The sequence below is a fragment of the Pseudorasbora parva genome, chromosome 4 (assembly GCF_024679245.1).
Source record: "Pseudorasbora parva isolate DD20220531a chromosome 4, ASM2467924v1, whole genome shotgun sequence".
NCBI classification, from domain to species: Eukaryota; Metazoa; Chordata; class Actinopteri; order Cypriniformes; family Gobionidae; genus Pseudorasbora; species Pseudorasbora parva.
In genome coordinates this window covers 26,423,984-26,446,737 of record NC_090175.1, presented here as the reverse complement: position 1 = coordinate 26,446,737, position 22,754 = coordinate 26,423,984, and the positions used below count along the sequence as shown (strand labels likewise).

Below are 22,754 nucleotides of genomic sequence, written 5' to 3'. Positions count from 1 at the left end.
AAACAGCATGTCATGGAAAAAGAGCAGTGGGGGGATGCAATAACTTCAAAGCTACCATAAACAACACTGTGCACATACATGTTCTCTTTTGTAGATACAGTCAAGTTTTAGCATCGAACTGACATTAATATAGTATACATTTTATCTGAACTGTGTGCTTTCAGCCTCTCTGCGTCTCATCCAAAACATTACTTTCAGGAACGCGTGTAAAAGCCTCGCAGTCGGTCACTCCCCCTTGCCCAACGTGCTGTGCGCAGACGCATCCAAGAGCGCGTCACCGCCATCTGAAAGTTCCATTCTCACGTTTCCAACTTAACGCGCAGCTTCACAGCTGGAGTCTCCAATGCGCTTCTCAAACACAGCCTTTCTTTAAAATTGTAGGGATTTATTTATACTGTTTTTGCGTTTCTCCGCATCAGAATACAAACGAATGGAACCATCTTGGATTAAGGAGAAAACCGATAACAAATAAAAACTTTATGAATAATTATTATATAGTGTTTGTCCGCTTTTTCATCACCACTGGATAATTTGCTTCCTGAAGTGAACGGACTATCACATGATTTCTGGAGATGATATTTTGAGGGGTGCCGTGGACCAAAATCATGCCGGATTGTAGTTGGAATAATCTTCTGTTAACAAAGTTAACATTATAAGGTTTGCTTTTTCCCTTTCCAGTAGCTCTTGAATGAAATCGGAGTTTAGTTGCATATTGCAGCAGTGCTCTCGAACTTATTAAGTAATAATAATTTGTATTATTGTAAGAGTATCGTGATAGTTACAAACTCTTTGTTTTATTTCATATATATATATATATATATATATATATATATATATATATATATATATATATATATATATATATATATATATATAGAGAGAGAGAGAGAGAGAGAGAGAGAGAGAGAGAGAGAGAGAGAGAGAGAGAGAGATTATATTTTACCTCTGGTCGAGCGCCTTGTGCTTGCAGGTATTAATATCAGTCTTAGAAATCACAAGCAAAATATTCTTCGACAGTATTTTGCAACATGCCCCTTCAAATATTGCGTCTTTCTGCAGTGTAAGGTGGTTGCTGGTGCGAAGCTGAGGATGGGTCGCTTTTATGCTCAGGTTTTGATGATGTTGGTGTTCGTAGCACTGCCTGTAGTGGTACGGTGTTGCCCGAGGCCATGTGCTTGCCACCAGCCCGCAGAGGTGCACTGCACGTTCCGCTCCTTACTCACGGTGCCTGCTGGCGTGCCCAAACAGGTGGAGCGGATGAATTTGGGGTAAGATTGACTGCGCTGTTCCATGAGGTTATTATTCTTAGACATTGCTTTCTTTCTTTGCCTACCAGCATTTAAATAGAACACTTTAGCAAATCCACTTCCAAAACTAATTTATCTTTAGATTATCATACGGGTCATCGTAGCATGCCGAAACTGGATTGTATTAATCTAAGTGGGTTCATCTTTGGGTTAGTGGGAATTTCCCTTGATGATGTCAAATGCCGGGGATATTCGAGCATTTTACAGGTGACCTACAACTATGCAGGATTATTTATTTGGGGAGACATAAAATTGACTGTTTATTTTTCTACATAAATAGGTACACCTTGCAGGTTCCAAAATATAGGATATATGATAGGATATATTTCAACTGTGCGTGTAAGATCCAGTTCTCTTAATAGCTGTTACAGTGCCACACTGTAATTCGTTTTTTTTTTATGCAAACAATACCATTTTTAATGCAATACAGTAAATAAACAGTAAAAGATTATTACACAAAATCATTTATAAAGCAACATAACTTAACATGTTAACATGACTTAACATGTATGAAAAATACATACATTTGTGAAGGGTACAAAGTTCTATCATTTGGTTATAAATTGACCCATGTGTATGTCAGTGTGTTTTTATTGTGTTCACTTGTTTACCAAGAAGCAATTACTAAAAAAATACATAACTTTAGAGAACTGAATTCATTAAATCATTTAATTATAAGAGAACACTGACCTAGGCATTAACATTTTTTTTTTTTTTTACAGATTCTGAGATAAAACCTTTTAAACTTAGCCCTATACACTGCCACATTGAGTATTTAGGTTATTGTTGGTAAGTTTGCAGCTTCACATGCAGCATAATTAACCATCTTATTGTCTCCTTCTTCTATTTACTCAGGTTTAATACTATAAATAGAATATCTTACAGCTCTTTAGCTGGGTTACGAAAACTGGATCTTCTTTTAATGCATGGCAATGATGTGCATCAAATTCCTGATGGAACATTCCGTGATCTCATATCCCTTCAGGTACACATTTTGTCCCTTGAGAAAACATTATCTATGTACCTCTTCTTTTTTGTTTTACTACTGTTTGCAGTACCTAATATATTTATGGAACAACTTTTGCAATGAATTAACATCAATTAATTCAAATTGAAAATATAATATAAATACGTGCATTGTATATGTTCAATACCTCTTTCTCCTCAGATGCTGAAACTAAGCTATAATAAACTGAAGGTAATTAGCAGGCAAACCCTTACGGGTCTCTGGAGTCTCACTAGGTTGCACCTGGATCACAACAGACTTGAGTTCATCCACCCCGATGCATTCCAAGGCCTCACGTCTCTTCGCCTTCTCCAGCTGGAAGGCAACCAACTTCAGCAGCTCCATCCAGCAACCTTCTCCACTTTCTCTATTCTTGGTCACTTCCCAGTGTCCTCCCTGAAGCATTTGTACCTGTCAGATAATATACTGACCACATTTTCACAGAGGATGTTAGCAGGCTTGCCCTACCTGGAGAACCTCTCCCTGCATGGGAACCCCTGGACCTGTGATTGTCGCATGAGATGGTTTAAAGAGTGGAATAAAAATTCACCAGGTCATTATTATCATGATTGACAATAGTGGTAATAGAAGTCAACACTTTTAATTATCTTCTCATTAGGGATGCTCATATTGACCGTTTAACCGTTAGTAAGAATTTTGACCAGTTAATCAGTTAAATGGTTTAAAGTTTTTTTGGGGGGGATTTATGCTTTTGTTTGCCGCATGGGCTAAAAAAAAAGAAAAAAAGCTGTATTTGTTAACTCATGGGGGGGCGTCGACACATGCAACCACACATGAATCAATGGGAAAGAAGCCTACTGTGTGGGACCATTTCGAGAGAAAGGGCGACCAAGTTACATAAAAAATATGCTACGGAGTATTAAAGGGGTGATTGCATGGGATTTCACTTTTTTTTAACTTTAGTTAGTGTTTAATGTTGCGGCTTGAGCATAAACAATATCTGCAAAGTTACAGTGCGGAAAGTGCAATGCAAACGGAGATATTGTCTTTTATATTTGCCTACAAAAACGGCCGGTTTGGACTACAACAAGCTTCTTCCCGGGTTGGTGACATCATAAACCCTTGCTATTAACATAAACACTGCCCCAGATGTGACTTCCTCCCTTAAGGGGTGTGGTTTTTCCAGACAACCTATGCTTGGCACTTCAGCAAATTCACAAGTTTGTTTACCCATATACTCTTTAGCTGATAAGGTTAAAACGTATTTGGCTTGCTGTCCGCAGTGGAGGGGCTCGAGGGAGCCACTTCAGCTCAAGTTTAGATTTACCCCCCAGGGACTACTAGTGCTAGGAAAAAGACAAAGGTAAACATGAATGTAGGTAGGTGGACTTGGGAAGGTGGAGGGAGCAAAACGACTGATGCCTGAAAGAGGCTGCTTATATGCTTAGCGGTTGATTGAAAGATTAGATGGGTTCACGCCTCTCGAACTTGCGTTTGTGTACATTGCTAATTGAAAGATTAGATGGGTTCACTCCTCCCAAAATTATGTTGTGAACTTCACTAAAAATACATGAAACTACCCGAGGCTCGCTCTGCGGACACAGACAAAAGTAAACAACAAGGCTTTCTGCCACGAGTCTAATGGTCAACAGGCTGTGCTCCAGACTAACCCACATCACTTTGACATGTTACTTTTTAACAATTAAAAGCTATTCAAAGTGTGGATTGAGGTAACGTTAGGCCTGCTTATTTTATTTGATGGAAAAACTATTCCGGTTGTTCAAAGCTACAAACTGATTCAGTGTATTTTCGGTTTGTCATCTCAATTTGGTAATTATTTAGCCTAAGTGAAAATATTTAGTGTATGCTTTTTATTTAAATGATTTTATTCTGTTTTTCTCTGCTGTAAGAAAGGCTGCAGGTGCGTGAAAATGTGATAGCTAATGTGTGAATCTAGGTTCTTGTTTAGCTGTTCAGTATGTTCTGCTGTTTGCACAATAAAATAAACATGTAAAAAAAAAAGTATTTTTTACGGGTCACAGACACTCATTAATTGTATTTTTTATTTAATGCCAATTCAATATCATAATCTTATCAGTTTACGGTTAATAATTGATTCATGAGCATCGGTAGTCGGTCTGGAAAATTAACCGAAATGAGCATCCCTACTTCTCATAATTATATAGTTCTGCATGGGATTATAAAATGTTTAGAACTGTACTGTACTCACAATTGTAACATTAGTAGCAGGCCTGTTTCCAAAGCTTATAATTTTAAGACTTTATCTTGATGAATGTGTCCACTTACTTCCAACACCCTCCTTTTTTCTTTGCCAGGTGTGCTGAAATGTAAGAAAGACAAAGCCTATCCGGATGGCCAGCTATGCCCTATCTGTTTCTCTCCAAAACACCTAAAGAAGAAACAACTACAGGAGTTGGAGAAACCCACTTGCGATAGTCCCATCATCCACACCTCTCACAGAGCCATTTCCCCAGAGGACACTGAAAGTGATCTCCTGACAATAGAGGAATTTCGTCAACCCCTTGGCAACATTTCCCTGGGCCTGTCAGATGAACATGGACATCAAGTAGACCTGGAATGCCTTGTAACTGAGCCAAGAGAGCTGAGAAGTGTAGGCTGGGACTATGTTAACCAGAATCAAATATCAGCAAATGTGACTCTGACATTAGATTTAAAGTGTGCTATCGACAGGTCCAGTTATGAGAGGTTATGGAGACTGATTGCATATTACAGTGATGTTCCAGCCCACCTTCGAAGGGAAATGATGCTAAGTAAGGACCCTTATACAAGCTTTAGATATCGGCAAGACGTTGAAAAGGATGCTCTTTACTATACAGGAGTAAAAGCTAACATAGCAGCTGACCCACCCTGGTTAATGCAGTCATCAATGGACCTCCAGCTAAACAGACTTCAGTCGACAAGTAAAAGTGTTCGAATTATTCTCAGCACCCATTTGACTGAAGTTATGGAAAAGGAATCTATACGACAGCAGGGTAGGGGCTGGGTTATGATTGAGTCCAGAAACAACACTAGAACAATGCAAGCTGCTGTCGTCGGAAGTCCAGCTAAAATAAACTGTACCATATATAGCTCAGGGAATGAGTCAGTTAAATGGATGCTGCCTGATGGCTCTACTTTAAAAACACCTTATAGCAATGTTGATAACATGCTTTCAGCTTCAAGTGATGGTGTTCTTGAAATCAAATCTCTTGATCATTCTAATTCAGGAGTGTACTACTGTATTGGACAGGTTTCAGGTGACCTTACAATCCTCCCTTTTCGCCTGACAGTGGAGGAATCCTCCAGTCCACCTCCTGGAGGTGAAGGAGTAACAGAGCCTGTAACAGGATTCACAGGTCGACCGCTTTCTCTTCCATGTGTCACCACTGGATCTCCTGATGCTGATATACACTGGATTCTCCCTGATGGCAGCATTGTTAACAAGTGGATAAACATTTCCAGGATATTTGTGGCTTCAAATGGAACTCTGATTATTCGACATAGTCAACTTTCAGACAATGGATACTATAAGTGTTTGGCAGGAAACCAACATGGGATCGATACTTTGGCTACAAAAGTAATAATAGTTAGGCCACCAGGTATGCTCCCCTTACGGAAGTATTCTAGTAGCCCCCAACCTGCTGAGGGAGTTTCAACCAAAATAAAAGTCCTTGTGACAAACAATGTGGAGTCATCTGGGGATGATGAACCAGAAGAGTTTTTAAAGAAAACACTTCCTACGCAAGTGGATTTTCCCAATCGACGGAGGGTCCCAAGTATGGGTATAAGAGGAGGCCATCCATCTAGGAATTCCTGGAGACGTCCTGCTACACCTAGGAGAAGAATAGGTACCCCAGCAGTGGACAGGGTTAACACTGTAGAGTCAAGAAGAAGAATTAACATGTCAAACAACCAAATAGACCCAAAGCACTGGGCTAGCATTTTGGCAAAAGTTCGCAGTGGTGGAACTAGTTCAAAAACAACTACTACAAACTATGTTCAGGCAAGTACAAAACAAATACAGGAGTCAGACGCCGCCTACACAAAGCCATCAGAAATTGCTAACAAGATTGAAGGATCATCTGCACAAGGTACAACAACAAAGGCACCAGTAAAGGAAGTATTGTACTCAGTCACAATATCACAGATGCCTATTGAGGCTACTGAGTACAACTTGGATATAAAAGATCTGGATTCTGAGGATGCAGAGCATGTTGTTTACCAGATAACAGCTCCTGAAACAGATCCAAATTCAGATTCGTTTACAGTTAGCACATATATCACACATCCCACAGTTGGACCACAGATGACTCGTTTCACTGTGGAAGATGCAGAGAGTGCAGATGTAGTTGCAGGGAGCACTGTGCGGAGCACATCATCATATGGAATCCATTTACAGGAAAACCAAAGCCACTTATTGGATGTAACTGAAGCAATTCAAAAGTCTGATGGCGAAGATGACGAAGAATACAGGGTTTTGCAAAACCGTGAGCATGTGGGAGAGGTTTATCAGGAAAGCATGGATCACAGCTTAGCATCAACCACAGCAAAAACTCCCACACAACCAAGTACAGAAACTGCTGTGTACTCATTTACTGAAATTCTAACTACAATTAAGCAAGGACCACAGACCCTACAAAAGCACATAACTCCAGAGAAACAAAATGTCTCAAAAATTCCACTGCTTCTTACTGTGACACCAACCACCAAACCCACTTCAGGACATAAAGCAACCTTCCCTAATTTATTTAATGCGTCCTCCTCACATGCTAGGAACTCGTCCAGTTTGAGGAGGAGGAACGGTGGAAGACGTAAAAAGCCTAATCGAATCAGAACTAAGACAAACAGTTTTAAATCATCAGTATATGTCACAAATATCACCCCACAGCCCACTTCAGCTTCAATTGCAGAGGTCACAAATGAGTTTTCAGTCGTTCCTAAGACAACTGTGTCCTCGCAAACTAAAAAAGAATCATCTCCATGGGCCAAAAGTGCAGGAGCCAAGATTAATACTACTGTTCCATTAACTGACAGCCAACCAGAGTCACTAGGCAAAATTACTCATGAAGAGAGCACAGATCCTTTATACAGTGGCAGGAATCGCAAAACCCACAAATTCCCATCCCATGAAAATGTACTTATAACAAAGGATATACACTCTTCTCGTGCTAAGCCAGATCAAGATAAAAGCACCACAATAGTACTAGGGTCTCCATCAATATTTAGTAGTTTTGGAAGTGAACAAGAAAAAGCAACGATAGAGAAAGAAAAAAATTCCACCTTTTTTCCCCATATTCCAAACCCTCCTATGAAGGCAGCCATTCATGAGTGGTTTACAAGCACCCATACCCCTGCAGCTAAAACATTTGAAGAGACTCAACAGGGAAACATCACAGGAGAGCCCAGCTCGAGCCCAACGTCAGATGACTCTCATGCACAATTAGAAGAACTTCCAGATGCAAGTCCAGACAAAACAAACAGCCAATATAACCCCACAGAGACTGAAAAATTGCTGTCATACAAAGAGCCTGAACGAAGGTTTCCTGTGAGGTCATTCCCTTCATCTTCCCCAAGTACCCAGTATGAAATCATCAAAAATAATTCAGAAAACCCACATGGTTCAGCAACAGCAACTACTATGATTTTCGAGGAGGCCCAAAAGAGTTTGCAGATTCCAAAAGAAAGGCCTAAAAGCTATCCAGCATTAGTACTTGCAACAACAAATCCAATTAGGCTTCCAACTGGTAGCATTCACAACAGACAAGATTCTGTTTTATCTAAAACCCCTTGGTCTCCATCAGAAATTCCTAATGTGTCTGCAGTTACAAAAGAAAGCACAATTGCCACAGCAACAACTACAACGGCCCTGAGGCCTCCTACAGTGCATACACATATGCTTACACCCACTTCTGCAAGCATGCTAGGTGAACCAGACAAAGCAAATCACATTCCTGATAGTGACAAAGACAGGTTTATAACCCCAGGCCAGGAAAACATTAGTAAGATAGAACTCAGTAGAACATACAGTAGGACAAGACTTACAGTCACACAATTTCCTTATCAATTAGCCAGTGCCTCTGAGGAGACAGGATCTCAAGAATTAGAGAAAAACATCCGCAAAAATAGCACTACAATAACACCCTCAACTCCCCCACCTCACTCAACTTCAACAGTATCTTCAAAACAACAAAAACTTCCTGGCAGGCCAGGTGTTCAGGATAGAGGAGGCTCTTCTGTACATTACTCCACATCAGGAGGACCTCAACAAAGACCAACGGTAGTGCCCGAGGGTAAAGGCAGACCTCAGATCACCAGCACAGACATTAGATCAGTTACAGCACATGCTGAGACGGATGCCTATTTGCCTTGTGTGGCTGTGGGGAAACCCAGTCCCTTCCTTTCCTGGACTAAAGTATCCACAGGTAGGACATCTATGGTATATCATTATTTAATATTGCAATTAGGTTTTCTAATGAGTACATTGTTGACACATGCATGTAGTGTAGACACACATGTAGACATGTGCTGTCAAAATGAGTGGCAATGAGCACATTTTCACAAATTAGTTATTTTCACATTCCATATTAAAAACCCTTCAAAACCTGGCCACAAATGTCACAAATTTTTTCTCCAACTGTTAACCAAACCTTCACTCAAGACATTAAATATATTTGTGTGCCAGTAATTAATATTATTCACCAGGAGAGATATGAAAAGTATATTTAAAATACTGTAAATTCTGTATGTATATCGGTACCCCACGTGGTCTGAGGTGTCTTTGTGCAAACTTTTGCTGAGTAGTTAAGAAGAAAGCAGAGAAAAACAGCATTTTTCTTTGACAAGGGAAAGGTCCTCCTCTCAGAAAACGTACAAATAAAGATGCCTTTAAATGTTTAATTGCTATTTGGAACATTGAAACGCTAGGCGAGGGTTTAATGAAAAATGTTTTGTGAAAACCTCAAAAAAGTTGCACTTGCTTTGCCTGTAGCTCGTATTTTGCCTGTGCGCAGTCCGACTCATTTTGCCATCATGGGTCATATATATACTTTTGATGCTGTAGCTCTAAAATTATTTTGTCTCTATTTTTCTTACAGGAGCTAGTATTGCACAGAACACCAGGGTTCAGAGATTCGAGGTCTCCTCCAATGGTACGCTCATAATCCACAATGTACTTCCTCTGGACAGAGGCCAGTACCTCTGCAGTGTTCGAAACCAGTATGGAGAGGACAAGATTGTAGTTAATTTAATTGTTCTAGCTGAACACCCCAGAGTCCTGCATCCTCACTATAGAGAAGCCACAGCATACCTTGGAGAAACTGTCGAGTTTGAGTGTAAGTCCCAAGGGCATCCTCAGCCTCGGATCACCTGGGTTCTACCTGATAGAGAAATGGTACATTCTAGTGGACCTACTCATGGCACTCCTAAGCACATGGTCTCTGTCTTACGTAATGGCACGCTTCACATAAAATCGGTCAGTCACATGGATCGAGGGATTTATAAATGCATTGCTAGCAATGCTGCAGGTGCTGATACCATATCTGTTCGACTGACTATTACTTCCTTGCCACCCATCATTCAGCAGCCAAGACATGAGAATGTCACTCTTCCAGAGGGAAGCACTGCCTACTTGAATTGCACTGCCAGAGGTGCCCCTCCCCCTGCCATTGGCTGGATCACCCCTGGTGGCATGCAGCTCCGTCCTTCCCAGTTTATTAATGGACGTAACTTGTTTGTGTTCCCCAATGGGACACTCTATGTTCGTAGTCTTGCTTTGACAGATGCAGGGAGGTATGAATGCTCTGTAACCAATGTGGTTGGCACTGCACGGAGGGCCATTATTTTGACTGTAAGGAAGTCTATAATATACTCAAGAGCCAAGATTACATTCTCATCGCCTCAAAAAACAGATGTGGTCTATGGAGGCAGGTTGCACCTGGACTGTATTGCGTCAGGGAATCCAGAACCCAGGATCATCTGGAGAACTCCATCCAAAAAGCTTGTGGATTCTCATTACAGGTAATATATACACATCACTGAAGCACATCTACTTTGCAGGAAAGTGATTACTGAGTTTACATTTACATTTGAGAAAAATGTGCACATAGCTACTGTCTTTCTTTTCCCCCTTCATTTCTCCCTTGCATTTCTCTTGCTCCTTTAAGCATGCACTTAGACACTAAGTTTCCATAAGTTTGTATTCTGTTTTGGCCAATCAGACGTTACCCTTTGCATGTGAATTAAACACTCTTGACTGCTCCTCTAAAACCTTCCCCGCCATTGACAGAAATTTCCATAATTTATGAGACAACGCTTGCCATTAACAGATTTTTTTCAGCTTTCTCATCTCATTTATTACATTTTTCATGTTTTATCTGTTATACGCTGGGGGCGCGATGTATCTTCTGAAAAAAATAAAGAGTAACAGATACAAGCGATAGCAAATGCATATGTAAAATAACGCGATCATGAACAAAAAACAGCATATAAATCCAAACTGCCTAGCATTACCGAATGAAACATCGACCAAGGATGAGCAATAGGATTGTGATAAAGTTGAGAGTCATTTTTGTTTATCAAAAATGCCAGCTCTGGCTAGCAATGGTTTAAAAAAATGCTGGCAGGGAAAGAGAGGTTCATCTGGTTATGAGATCTCAAGCATCAAGGGTGCTACATTCTAAAAAAAAAAGTATTTTGAAAGTAAAACTTTACATCACATTACATTTTGTCATTTTTTTTATATTTCAGTTATGATCAAAGAATCAAAGTCTCTGCCAACGGTACACTATCCATCATCTCTGTGACCGACAAAGATAACGGTGAATACCTCTGTGTTGCTCGCAACAAAATCGGGGATGATTTTGTGCCCTTTAAAGTCAACGTACTGGCAAAACCTGCTAAAATTGAGCAGAAGACAGAGGCTGATAAGAAGGTGATGTATGGAGGTAACCTAAAAGTTGACTGTGTGGCCTCTGGACAACCCGATCCTAAAATCCAATGGGCATTACCTGATGGCACCATGATCAACAGTGTTGTGAAATCTGAACGTAATGTTGGCAGTCGCAGTCGCAGGTATGTTGTCTTTGACAATGGAACCCTCTTCTTCAATGAAGTAGGGATGCGTGAACAGGGCGACTATACGTGTTATGCTGATAACCAGGTTGGAAAAGATGAGATGAAAGTGCATGTAAAAGTAGTTGCAGATGTTCCTGTTATTGAGAATAAGACACATGATGTCATCAGGGTCCTCTATGGAGAATCCATATCTCTGCAATGCAGTGCCAAGGGTGAGCCAACACCTCTTATATTGTGGTTCTCACCCACTAATAGAGCCATCACTACAGCTTCAGACAAATATTTTATACACAACAATGGGACTCTTGTCATTCAGAAAGTTCAGAGATTCGATGGTGGGAACTACATATGTCTTGCCAGGAACAGTGCAGGACAGGATCGCAAAGTGACCAGGGTAGAAATTCTTGTCTCTCCACCTTCTATTAATGGCCTAATAGGCACCACAAACACAATGAAAGTGTTTAGTATGAGAGATCAACGGAAACTAATTGACTGTGAAACTACTGGTACACCTGTTCCCCGTGTCATGTGGGTTCTTCCAGAGAATGTTGTACTCCCCGCACCATATTATGGCAGTCGAATGACAGTACATCGCAATGGCACTTTGGATATCCGTTCAGTGAGAATGACCGACTCAGGCCAGTTAACCTGTGTTGCTCGCAATGAGGGAGGTGAAACAAGACTCATTGTTCAGCTTGATGTAACAGATATTTTGGAGAAGCCGAGACTTAAGAGTCTTAAAATGGAGTCACTCATATTGACTGTGGGCAGGACCATTAACCTTAACTGTTCAATTGAGGGGTCACCAACACCACAGCTTACGTGGATCCTTCTAAATGGCTCCCCACTACTGAGCGGTGCACAATTCAGTAAATTCTTCCACAAGTCTGATGGGACGTTGGTCATCAGTAACCCTGCACTCTCAGAGGCAGGCACATACCGTTGTCTGGGACGCAATGCAGCTGGGCTGGTTGAGAGAACTGTTACATTAAATCCAGGGCACAAGCCAGAGATCAATAACAGGTATAACTCACCTGTTAGTATCATAAATGGGCAAAGTTTGCATCTGCACTGCTTGTCAACCACTGACTCCGTCCGCCTCACTTGGACCCTGCCAAGCGGGATAGTCTTAAACCAACCTCAGAGAGCAGGTCGTCACGCTGTTCTTCCCAATGGAACCCTCTCCATCCAGCAGGCCTCTGTCCATGACAGGGGCTCATATACCTGCAGGGCCTCAAATGAATATGGAAGCTCCCTGCTAACTGTTCCAGTCATCATCATTGCATATCCACCTCGTATCACTAGTGGCCCCGCTCCTGCTACCTATGCTAAAAGAGGAGTAGCGGTCCAACTTAACTGTGTGGCCACTGGCATCCCTAAAGCAGAAATCGCATGGGAGACTCCAGACCGAACACGGCTTGTTGTCAGCCCCCAACCACGGCTAATTGGAAACAAGTATCTCCATCCTCAGGGTTCCTTGATCATCCAGAATCCTACAACAAGAGATGCTGGACTGTACAGATGCACTGCCAGAAATGTGGTCGGGGTTGACTCAAAAGGTACATACCTTTATGTATATTAAGAAACAGGACATCTATTCTAAATATGCCCAAGGAACTGCGACATTGAGCTTTAACACAGTTCGATAGCCATAGCATTTGTCAATGTGAAATATAGAATGAAATCAGCCCAATGCAATAAAACATTACATTGTATTACATTAATGATGGGAGCATTAGTTTAAAGTTTGCAAGTAAAACTTTGCAAAATGTACTATTCATCAAAAGCTTGGGATTCATGTAATGTAACCAACCTACTGATATTACAAGGCTATCTTTGTACTTGTTTGACAATGACAGTTCATGTCTAAATGTATAGATGAAAAGATATATATATTTGTAGCCATGAAGAAAAATGGGTAGAAAAAAGAAGACTTTATGGAAGCCAATAATGCAGAATATTTTACAAATCAGGGATATTATTTTAATAATGCTTCAAATAAGGGAAATTATTCAAATGTAACGACACTCACTGCCCATTTTTGAACAACAATTTACATTTTTGAAAGTTAATTTTCTCAGTCAAATCACAGATTCGTATACTTAGATTACTAGAAAATGAAATACAAAGTTGCCTTCAATAGCTTTCTCATATGATTATTTGTATCTACATTGATCTATTTGAGCAATTTCATACCTACATGTCCACTTGTAACACTTATAAATTATTTGTCCTTTAAAAAATAATGTATTTCTATTTTGCATATTTTTTAATAAAGATGACATTTTCAATAAATAACCAAAGTTTCATGTAAGCAGCATGATGGTATTGATAAGACAGAAATGATGTGAGCGGCTTCACCCCTCTTCAAATGACTTGATATAAACACACTCTCTAACTATAAATGAGAGTAGTTTATGAAAATAGGCATTATGGAAATTATCATGTAATGGAGTTTTTTTTCAGACAGTAAATGTTCTGTATATTTTCTCTCAATGGCAGACCAGTATTATGAGAGCAAAAACATATTTACATCGGCTTCACTATCCCATGGTTTCACAAACAAAGCTTACAGAAGTCCCCGTGTAAAATGCATGTTTGAGCCATTGTTTTGTCTCAAGATGTACACCAGTAATTTTATGAATTGTTTTTATTATAAAGCACATTTATAAAAGCTAATTAAATGCCATAATTTAACTAAGGCCTAATCCCAGTTTAGTCTAAGCCTTGTCAGTGAAACCAGGCTTATGTGATACATTTTTAGTTACCATTCACCGTTACATAAGCAAATCACGCTTATATCATAACACGGCAGAAATATTGAAGTCTTTTACAAAAATGTGTGTGAAATCTGTTTGGGGAACAGGAAAAACTATATTGATCCCAACAACACAAACCATGAAAAGTGGAAGAGCTCAGATAATCCAGATTGAATTCAAAGTCTTGTGCTTTGCAGACATGTTCATATAAGCTCATCCAGTTAACATGTATTCTTTTTGGATATTTTGGATCTTATTTTGGATCAAAATTCAATGATGCAATGTACACTATATTGCCAAACCTATTGGGATGCTTGACTTTACATGCACATGAACTTTAATGGCATCCCATTCTGTAGGGTTTAATATGGAGTTGGCCCATCCTTTACAGCTATAACAGCTTCAACTCTTCTGGGAAGGCTTTCCACAAGGTGTAGGCCATTGTTTATGGGAATGGGAATTCAGAAGCGCATTTGTGAGGTCAGGCACTGGCGTTAGATGAGAAGACCTGGCTCACAGTCTCCACTCTAATTCATCCCAAAGGTGTTCTATCAGGTTGAGGTCAGGACTCAGGCCAGTCAAGTTCCTCCACACCAAACTCGCTCATCCATGACTTTATTGACCTTACTTTGTGCACTGGGGCAGTCATGTTGGAACAGGAAGGGGCCATCCCCAAACTGTTCCCACAAAGTTGGGAGCATGAAATTGTTCAACATGTCTTGGTGTGCTGAAGCATTAAGAGTTCCTTTTACTGGAACTGGGGCCAACCTCAACCCCTGAAAAACAATCCACCTCCGCCAAACTTTATACTTGCCACTCTACCACTATGAAAGTGCAACATGTAGTAGTGAGGAAATTTTATGAATAGACTTATTGCACATGTGGCAACCTAATCTACTGAGCTCCTGAGAGTGACCAATTCTTGCACACATTTTTGTAGAAGCAGTCTGCATGCATAAGTGCTTGATTTTATACACCTGAAGTAAATGATTTGGAGTGGGTTTCCAATACTTTTGGCAATATAGTGTATATCCTGTTCTTTATCTATTTCTTGAGTTTAGAAGACTTTCTGGTTTTGGCAGCACCGTGAAACGAAGTACAGTAAACTGTGCTGTGTAGCAGACTATGACGCACAGTAGATAATGAGTCAGAGTGAGCAGTTTGAAAAATCTCTCAGATTGCTAAGCTGTCAAAATGAGTAATTGTGAAATACTGAAAGTTTATGTTCAGTGGCATATGTTGATTGATGTAAACAAAGCAAAAAAAAAAACACATTGAATGGTCTGTATAAATGCCAACTTCACTTATGCTCGACTTCAATAGCATTAATCCGCAACTGTTGTTTGACAGTGAAAAGATAAAATATGATGTAGCAACTTATAATAACTGCCCATAATGTAATAATTTTCTCAAAATGTAATAAAATCTTGAGCTCATATTTTAAAAACTATTTTTACATTATAAGAAATGTATTACATTATAAACTCAACCAAAACATGTCATATTTTTATTATTGTAGTAGCTTTTAAAAACAATATAAAATATACATTTTTTATATTTTAAACAATATGAAAATATGACTGTTTTGGGTGAGTTGGTAATGTAATAATTTTCTCATAACGTAAAAATTTTTATTACATTATAAGCTCAAGATTTATTACATTTTGAAAAAAATATTAATTAAAAAAAATTACATTGTAAACATTTTATTATAATAATAAAGTGATAATTTTCATATTATGTGCAGTTATTATATTATGAATTTCACCATTAATGCTTAATGGTGAAATTAGTAACTAATATTTTATATACATATAATTTGCGGTGCTGATGTATAAACTGGATGATCTCAAATGTAGATTCTGTTTAGTAATGGACCCTCTTTACAGAAACTGCATTTTCTTCCATTTTTGCAGTCAGTGGATTTTTCTTTCTTTCTATGCTCTGATAGTATTATTTTGCACAATTTAAATAATATTAATGGAATAAAATAATGGTTCAAATTTAAAATCTATTTAGAGTGAATCAGAATGCAATCAAATCGTTATTTGTGCTCAGATCAGAGAGAGAGAGAGAGAGAGAGAGAGAGAGAGAGAGAGAGAGAGAGAGAGAGAGAGAGAGAGAGAGAGAGAGAGAGAGAGAAGGGTACCCCTTGAACACCTGTGGTCGGTGTGTTTTGGAAGAATAAATTAAAAAAACTGACTAAGAAACATAAGCATACATATTTCATGGATTCAAAGAGCTGTCATGTTAATGGGACAGATGGTGAAAAAACGGCTCCAATATTAAAACATGGAGAAAACGATTAAGGCTTTAAAAACATGCACCAAATATGCAACATGCTGTCTTTGACTTTGTCTGTCTGGCCACTAAGTTTGCTTACCATAAAAGAGTGTCTGGCAGATAAGATCTGGAGACATGTCAACATCTCTGGAGAGAGATAAATGTGTTGTAAAACATTTTATGAGTTTATTCACCTTTTGATAGATGTTTAAATGCTAAAGCTTTTAAAGTGTTGACAATATCGCCACAGATTGTTACTCCACCAGTGAAGTTTGTGGAGTTTCTAAGGCTAGAGTGTTTATAGCCCGACCTCTAGTGGCAAAAAAGGCACTGCAGAAAAGCTATTGAACACAATTGTTGGTGGAAGGATTTGTTACACGATTTTTAGACATTTGCATTCGATACCAGAACTTTCTCTTGACTTAATAATTGATTAATAAGTAATTTATTTCGTAGTGTTTTCCTTGACAGCTCTAGAGAACGGGATTTATAGTTGTTTTAATAAAACTGCAAACAAAAAGATCACAGCAGATGCAAAATCATGCAGATCATATATAGGCTACCATATAAATCACATAGTACAGAAATTGAATTACTAGGTTCAGTTTAACACAAGTTACATGTATAATGCAAGACAAGTTCACAATATTTTTGTATGATCCAGTGATTATGGCAAATATAGTACATGGGTATTAAAAACAGCTATATTAGAGGGAAAATGTAACAGTTGAGATGATGATAGACATACAGTACGAAAATATATTGAGATACTGTGTTACACACACACACACACACACACACACACACACACACACACACACACACACACACACACACACACACACACACACACACACACACACACACAATTAATCAAGGAATAAGTCAAGTTTCCTCATGATGTTGTTGAAGGCATCTTTGCCCATATAATCAACATGACCTTCCTCCCACATACGCCGGCGCTCCAAGTCTTCCTCCACTGTCTCAGCTGTGATCTGCAATGGGACCATATGATTAAATCTTTAGTTACAATATTACTGTCAAAATCATAATACGTTTTTTATTAGATGAAAAATAAACAAAATCAAATACTGGTTTATTCACGACTGCAAATTCACATGTAATAACTGCTCTAATGAACCACCATTAGATGGCAGCATATACACTAATATTTGCAAGAAAAAGCAGCCATCTCAAACTTTATTATGTGAAGCAGTGTTATTTTAGTATTGTTGAGATACTATTACAGTTTTTATTAATATTTTGAAATAGATTTTTTAATTTTCTGATTTCAGTGTAACATTAAAGTTTTAGTAAATTTGTTGAGTGTTTTTCATTTGTATTAACTAGTTGTTATTATTCATTTGTATTCCAGTTTTAATTATTCAAGTTAAATGTAAATACAAAAAAAATGTTGTAGCTGAACGAAATGTTTTTTGTTTATTTAAAAAAAACATGGATTAAGTTTTAGTTAACTATAATAATGCTAAAAGACATTTAGGGAAATTTCATTTTTTTTACTTTATGAGCAGAGCTCTTATACGTATATTGGAAAAAAGTAAAAATAAACAACAAAAACACAACAACATCAAAATAAAAGTTTTTTTCCCCAAAAGCCAGGCACATGTGCTTATTTTTATACATACAGCATCTCCAGTGGCTAGGGCAGAATCATCAGCAGTCTCTGGTTGTGCGTGTTCACATGGAGGACTGACTATTGGGTTCTCTTCAGTCTCCCCACTAGAGACAGAGAGGACATCAAAGAGAATATTCTAAGAAGACAAAATAGACAAATAAGTAAGTATTAAGTAAGTATTAAGTAATTTTATTCTTTTGAGGTAATGGAATGTGTGTACTCGATAAAACAAACAATTTGTGTACTGGAGCATATGTAAGAAATGGAATGGATTGACACCAAACTGTCAACAATAGTACCATTTTTTTTAAACTAAAGTCCTGGTCCATTTTAATCCCTGGGTCTTTACATTACATGTAAACTGATATCTTTACATTCATTACATTTTTGCAACCATATGAACTGGTTCCTGTTCTCTTTGTGTTGGGGTGAGTCACTGTTGGGTGTGTTTTACTGGATTTGTCTAAATGCCCAGAGGGCACAATACTTTTAAAAAAAAGTAGAAGTGATTCAGAGAAAGACTCTGAGTCAGAGATAAATCAAGACTGCATAATGTTTGCTGGTGTGTTAGTTAGTTTTTTTTCTCCCTTCAGTTCTGGAAGGACAGCACAACCTACACTATATTGCCAAAAGTATGCGGACACCCCTCCAAATAATTGAATTTACACATTTCATTCATGGCCACATGTGTATAAAATCAAGCACCAAGGCATGTAGACTGCATCTACAGACAATTTTGAAAGAATGTGTTGCACTCAGGAGCTCAGTTAATTCAAGCGTGGTACTGTGATAGGTTGCCACCTGTGCAATAAGTCCCATCGTGAAATTTCCTCACTACTAAATATTCCACAGTCAACTGTTAGTGGTATTATAACAAAGTGAAAGCAATTGGGAACAAAAGCAACTCACCCACGAAATGGTAGGCCATGTAAAAAAAATCACAGAGCAGGGTCAGCACATGCTGAGGTTCACAGTGCGCAAAAGTTGCCAACATTCATTCAAAGTCAATAGTTACATACCTTGTAGGTGCATATCAACACATTATCATATCAGCAAGGCATATCGGCATATTTCTTCATATCTGCCGATGATTTTATATTTTAAGCGTTTATCGGCTGTTTCCGATGTTGTGGCGATAATATTGTGCATCCCTAGTTTCCATGGCCGAGCAGCTACATCCAAGCCTTCCATCACCAAGTGCAATGCAAAGCAGATGCAGTTTTGTAAACCACACCACCAGTGGAATCTAGAGCAGTGGAGACGTGTTCTCTGCAATCCGGTAGGCAAATCTAGGTTTGGCGGTTACCCGGGAGCAAGCTACTTGGCTGACTGCATTTTATCAAGTGGAGGGGGGGTTATGGTGTGGGCTGTTTCTTAGGGGTTGGGCTTGGCCCCTTAGTTTCAGTGAAAGGAACTCTTAATGCTTCAGCATGCCCGGAGCAAGCTACTTGACTGACTGCATTTTATCAAGTGTAGTTTGGTGGAGGGGGGGTTATGGTTGTGGGGCTGTTTCTTGGGGGTTGAGCTTGGCCCCTTAGTTTCAGTGAAAGGAACTCTTAATGCTTCAGCATACCAATATGCAATTTCATGCTCCCAACTTTGTGGGAAAAGTTTGGAGATGGCCCCTTCCTGTTCCAACATGACCATAAAGTCATGGATGAGTGAGTTTGATGCGGAGGAACTTGACTGGCCTGCACAGAGTCCTGACCTGAACCCGACAGAATATCTTTGGGATGAATTAGAGCAGAGACTGCAAGCCAGGCCTTCTCGTCCAACATCAGTGCCTGACCTCACCAATGCACTTCTAGAAAAATGGTTAAAAAAAATTCCCACAAACACACTCCTAAACCTTGTGGAAAGGCTTCTCACTAGAGATGAAGGTGTTATAGCTGCAAAGGGTGGACCAACTCCATATTAAACCCTAAAGACTAAAAATGGGGTGTCAATGAAGTTAATGCACATTTAAAGGTAAGCATCCCAAAACTTTTGGCAGTATAGTGCATAACTTACCAATTCCTCAGGCTTTTCAGATGAGCTGATTGTCAAAGAGTCAAAAGCCAGATCTTGGTGAGGTGAAGAGAGTCTCATCTCTCCGTGGTGGGCTTCAGTGCTGATCTTTTGACTTTGTGATGGAGTCTGATGTGTTTGTGGAGAATCCAACTGCTGCACTGACTGCAAACCAAGAAAAATATCACACGTCTCACAAATTAAATATATTTAAAATAAAATAATTATGTTAATGATGATTTAAAGGGATAGCCCACCAAAAAAATTAAAGTCTTGCATCATTTACCCCCCATTTATTGATAAAAAATATTTGGAGATCAAACAAGAGCCAGCTAAAGGGAAACATAAATATAGCATACATGCAAAATATAATGATTTTTTATTTAATGTATTTATTTACTTGAGCATGTACATTTTTGTGAGGTAATGGAATGTGTGTACTGGATAAAACAAAAAATGTACTGGAGCATTTGTATGAAACGGAATTGACTGACACCAAACTACCAACAATTGTACCCTTTTCCTAAATCAAAAGTCCAGGTCCATTTTAATACTTAGGTCTTTACATTACATGTAAACTGATCTATTCAGTTCTCTTTGTGTTGGGTGAGTCACTGTTGGGTGTTTCACAGGATTTGTCTAACATCCTAGAGGGCACAATACTTTTAAAGGAAGTAGAGTTGATTCAGAGAGACTCTCTGAGATGAATCAAGACTGCATAATGTTTGCTTGTTTTTTTCCCCCCTTCTAGTTATAGAAGGACACCACAACCTACACTATTGCCAAACGTATGAATTCAGGTGCTCCAATCACCTCCATGGCCACCACATGTGTATAAAATCAAGAACCAAGGCATGCACACTTCTTCTACAGACATTAGTGAAAGAATGGGTCACTCTCAGGTGCTCAGTGAATTCAAGTGTGGTACCGTGATTGGTTGCCACCTGAGCAAAAAGTCAATTTGTGAAATTTCCTCACTACTAAATATTCTACGGTCAACTGTCAGTGGTATCAGGGTGCGAACTACGGGGGAGCTAGGGGGAGCTCGGCTCCCCTAAATAAGACATGGGCTCCCCTGAAAACGTGATTTGAAAAATTTTGGGGGGTCTCAAAAATATTGACACTGTGTTATTTTGAGGTGAAATTTCAGTGTTCTGTAATGTGATCATCGTGGATAATTATATGTAACGTTTCTAAAAATATATAATTAATTCATGCATGACGGCAATTTAAATCTAATTCACTTCAATAAAGATAACTATACATGCTGTTCTTGTCATGACCATCAAGCTGTGGTGGCGCTGCGGTGCTAATTCCACTCATGTTTAGTGCATGTCAACGCAAAGATTCGTAGAAAAAACAAAAACGAATATCCACTTCTTGATCTTGGATTTCTGGAAGAACAGCAAAGGAAGCTGACCCCAAGCCTCTGTGGTCGATTCTGTGTTAAGGCATGTTATCCCCAATTATGTGTAGCGGCTGGGTTGATATAGGTCTGCGCGACTATCAATGTCCTAATAAGACTAACGTTAGCTGAATGGAGGAATTATGGTTTTCTTCTGTAGCCTGACGAGTAACTTTAACCATTCATGTGAACTCAAAGACAGTCGGATGCTTTGTTTATTAGACTATTTGTGGGCTTTTTGACCTATCAATTCTTGTTTTTTTTCTTCCTTCATTAAAATCAAAGATGCTCTTCAATGATTGTCAATTGTATATTAAGAGTCTCCGCAATGCATTGAGCAATAGATTGACCCGTTTGTCTGTGTGTGAAGGAATATACACGTCCTCTCTTCCACGCGCACCCCCCCCCCCCCCACACACACACACCCCGAAAAGTGGGCTCCCCCAAAGGCCACGGTATAGTTCGAACACTGAGTGGTATTATAACAAAGTGAAAGCAATTGGGAAAAACAGAAACTCAGCCATGAAGTGGTAGGCCACATAAAATCACAGAACAATGTCATCGCATGCGGAGTTGCACAGTGCACAGAAGTGGCTAACTTTCTTTCAGTCAATAGCTACAGACCTCCAAAATGTGTGTGGTCTTCAGATTAGCTCAAGAACAGTTCATAGAGAGCTTCATGGCATGGGTTTCCATGACCGAGCAGCTACATTCAAGCCTTATATCACAAATTGCAATGCAAGGCAGATACAATGGTGTAAAGCACATCACTGCTAGACTCTAGAGCATATGAGACGTGTTCTCTGAGTGACAAATGATGCTTCTCTGTTTGGCAATCCGATGGATGAATCTGGGTATGGCGGTTGCTGGGATAACTAGTTATCTGACTGCATTGTACCACTTGTAAAGTTTAGTGGAGGGGGGGGGGGGGGGGGGGGGGGGGGGTTGGGGGGCTATAGTGTGAGGTTGTTTTTCAGGGGTCGGGCTTGGCCCCTTAGTTCCACTGAAATAAACTCTTAATGCTTCAGTATACCAATACATTTTGGACAATTTCAAGCTCCCAACTTTGTGGGAAATGTTTGGGGATTGCACCTCCCTGTTCCAACATTACTGCGCACCAGTGCACAAAACAAGGTCAATAAAGACATGGATGGGCAAGTTTGGTGTGGAGGAACTTGGCAGTCCTGAACTCAACTCGACAGAACACCTTAGGGATGAATTAAAGCGGAGACTGTGAGCCAGGCCTTCTCGTCCAACATCAGTGCCTGACCTCACATTTGCGCTTCTAGAAAAAATG

General features: G+C 39.4%; 2 protein-coding genes across 5 annotated transcripts in view; one reads left to right on the top strand and one right to left on the bottom strand.

Annotated features, from left to right (window-relative positions):
• Window positions 1-368: 368 nt before the first annotated feature.
• mxra5a (matrix-remodelling associated 5a) lies at window positions 369-13,298 on the top strand. Its single transcript, XM_067441412.1, has 7 exons — window positions 369-657; window positions 1,060-1,268; window positions 2,163-2,292; window positions 2,476-2,866; window positions 4,611-8,717; window positions 9,390-10,311; window positions 11,041-13,298. The coding sequence occupies exons 2-7, from the start codon at window positions 1,090-1,092 to the stop codon at window positions 12,947-12,949; spliced, it is 7,638 nt and encodes a 2,545-aa protein (XP_067297513.1). The 5' UTR covers window positions 369-657; window positions 1,060-1,089; the 3' UTR covers window positions 12,950-13,298.
• A 3,593-nt stretch (window positions 13,299-16,891) lies between these two features.
• The window catches only part of gyg2 (glycogenin 2), a 13,855-nt gene continuing 7,992 nt past the window's right edge, over window positions 16,892-22,754 (bottom strand). The window contains exons 8-11 of one of the 4 annotated variants that reach the window (XM_067441410.1): window positions 20,056-20,217; window positions 18,056-18,181; window positions 17,278-17,404; window positions 16,892-17,221 (exon numbers count right to left, since the gene is read on the bottom strand). In XM_067441410.1, the coding sequence (XP_067297511.1) occupies window positions 17,279-17,404; window positions 18,056-18,181; window positions 20,056-20,217 (414 nt within the window). In that variant the 3' untranslated portion in view covers window positions 16,892-17,221; window position 17,278. Of the gene's footprint in view, window positions 17,405-18,055; window positions 18,182-20,055; window positions 20,218-22,754 lie in introns of all 4 variants that reach the window. The other 3 variants (XM_067441409.1, XR_010904749.1, XM_067441411.1) reach the window with 3 other exon arrangements.

Excerpts from the sequence above, each read along its gene's own strand:
- mxra5a (XM_067441412.1), top strand. The coding sequence starts at position 1,090 with ATGGGTCGCTTTTATGCTCAGGTTTTGATGATGTTGGTGTTCGTAGCA. Across the intron at positions 2,293-2,475 it reads GTGATCTCATATCCCTTCAG|ATGCTGAAACTAAGCTATAA; the intron begins GTACACATTTTG and ends CTTTCTCCTCAG. Across the intron at positions 10,312-11,040 it reads CTTGTGGATTCTCATTACAG|TTATGATCAAAGAATCAAAG; the intron begins GTAATATATACA and ends TTTATATTTCAG.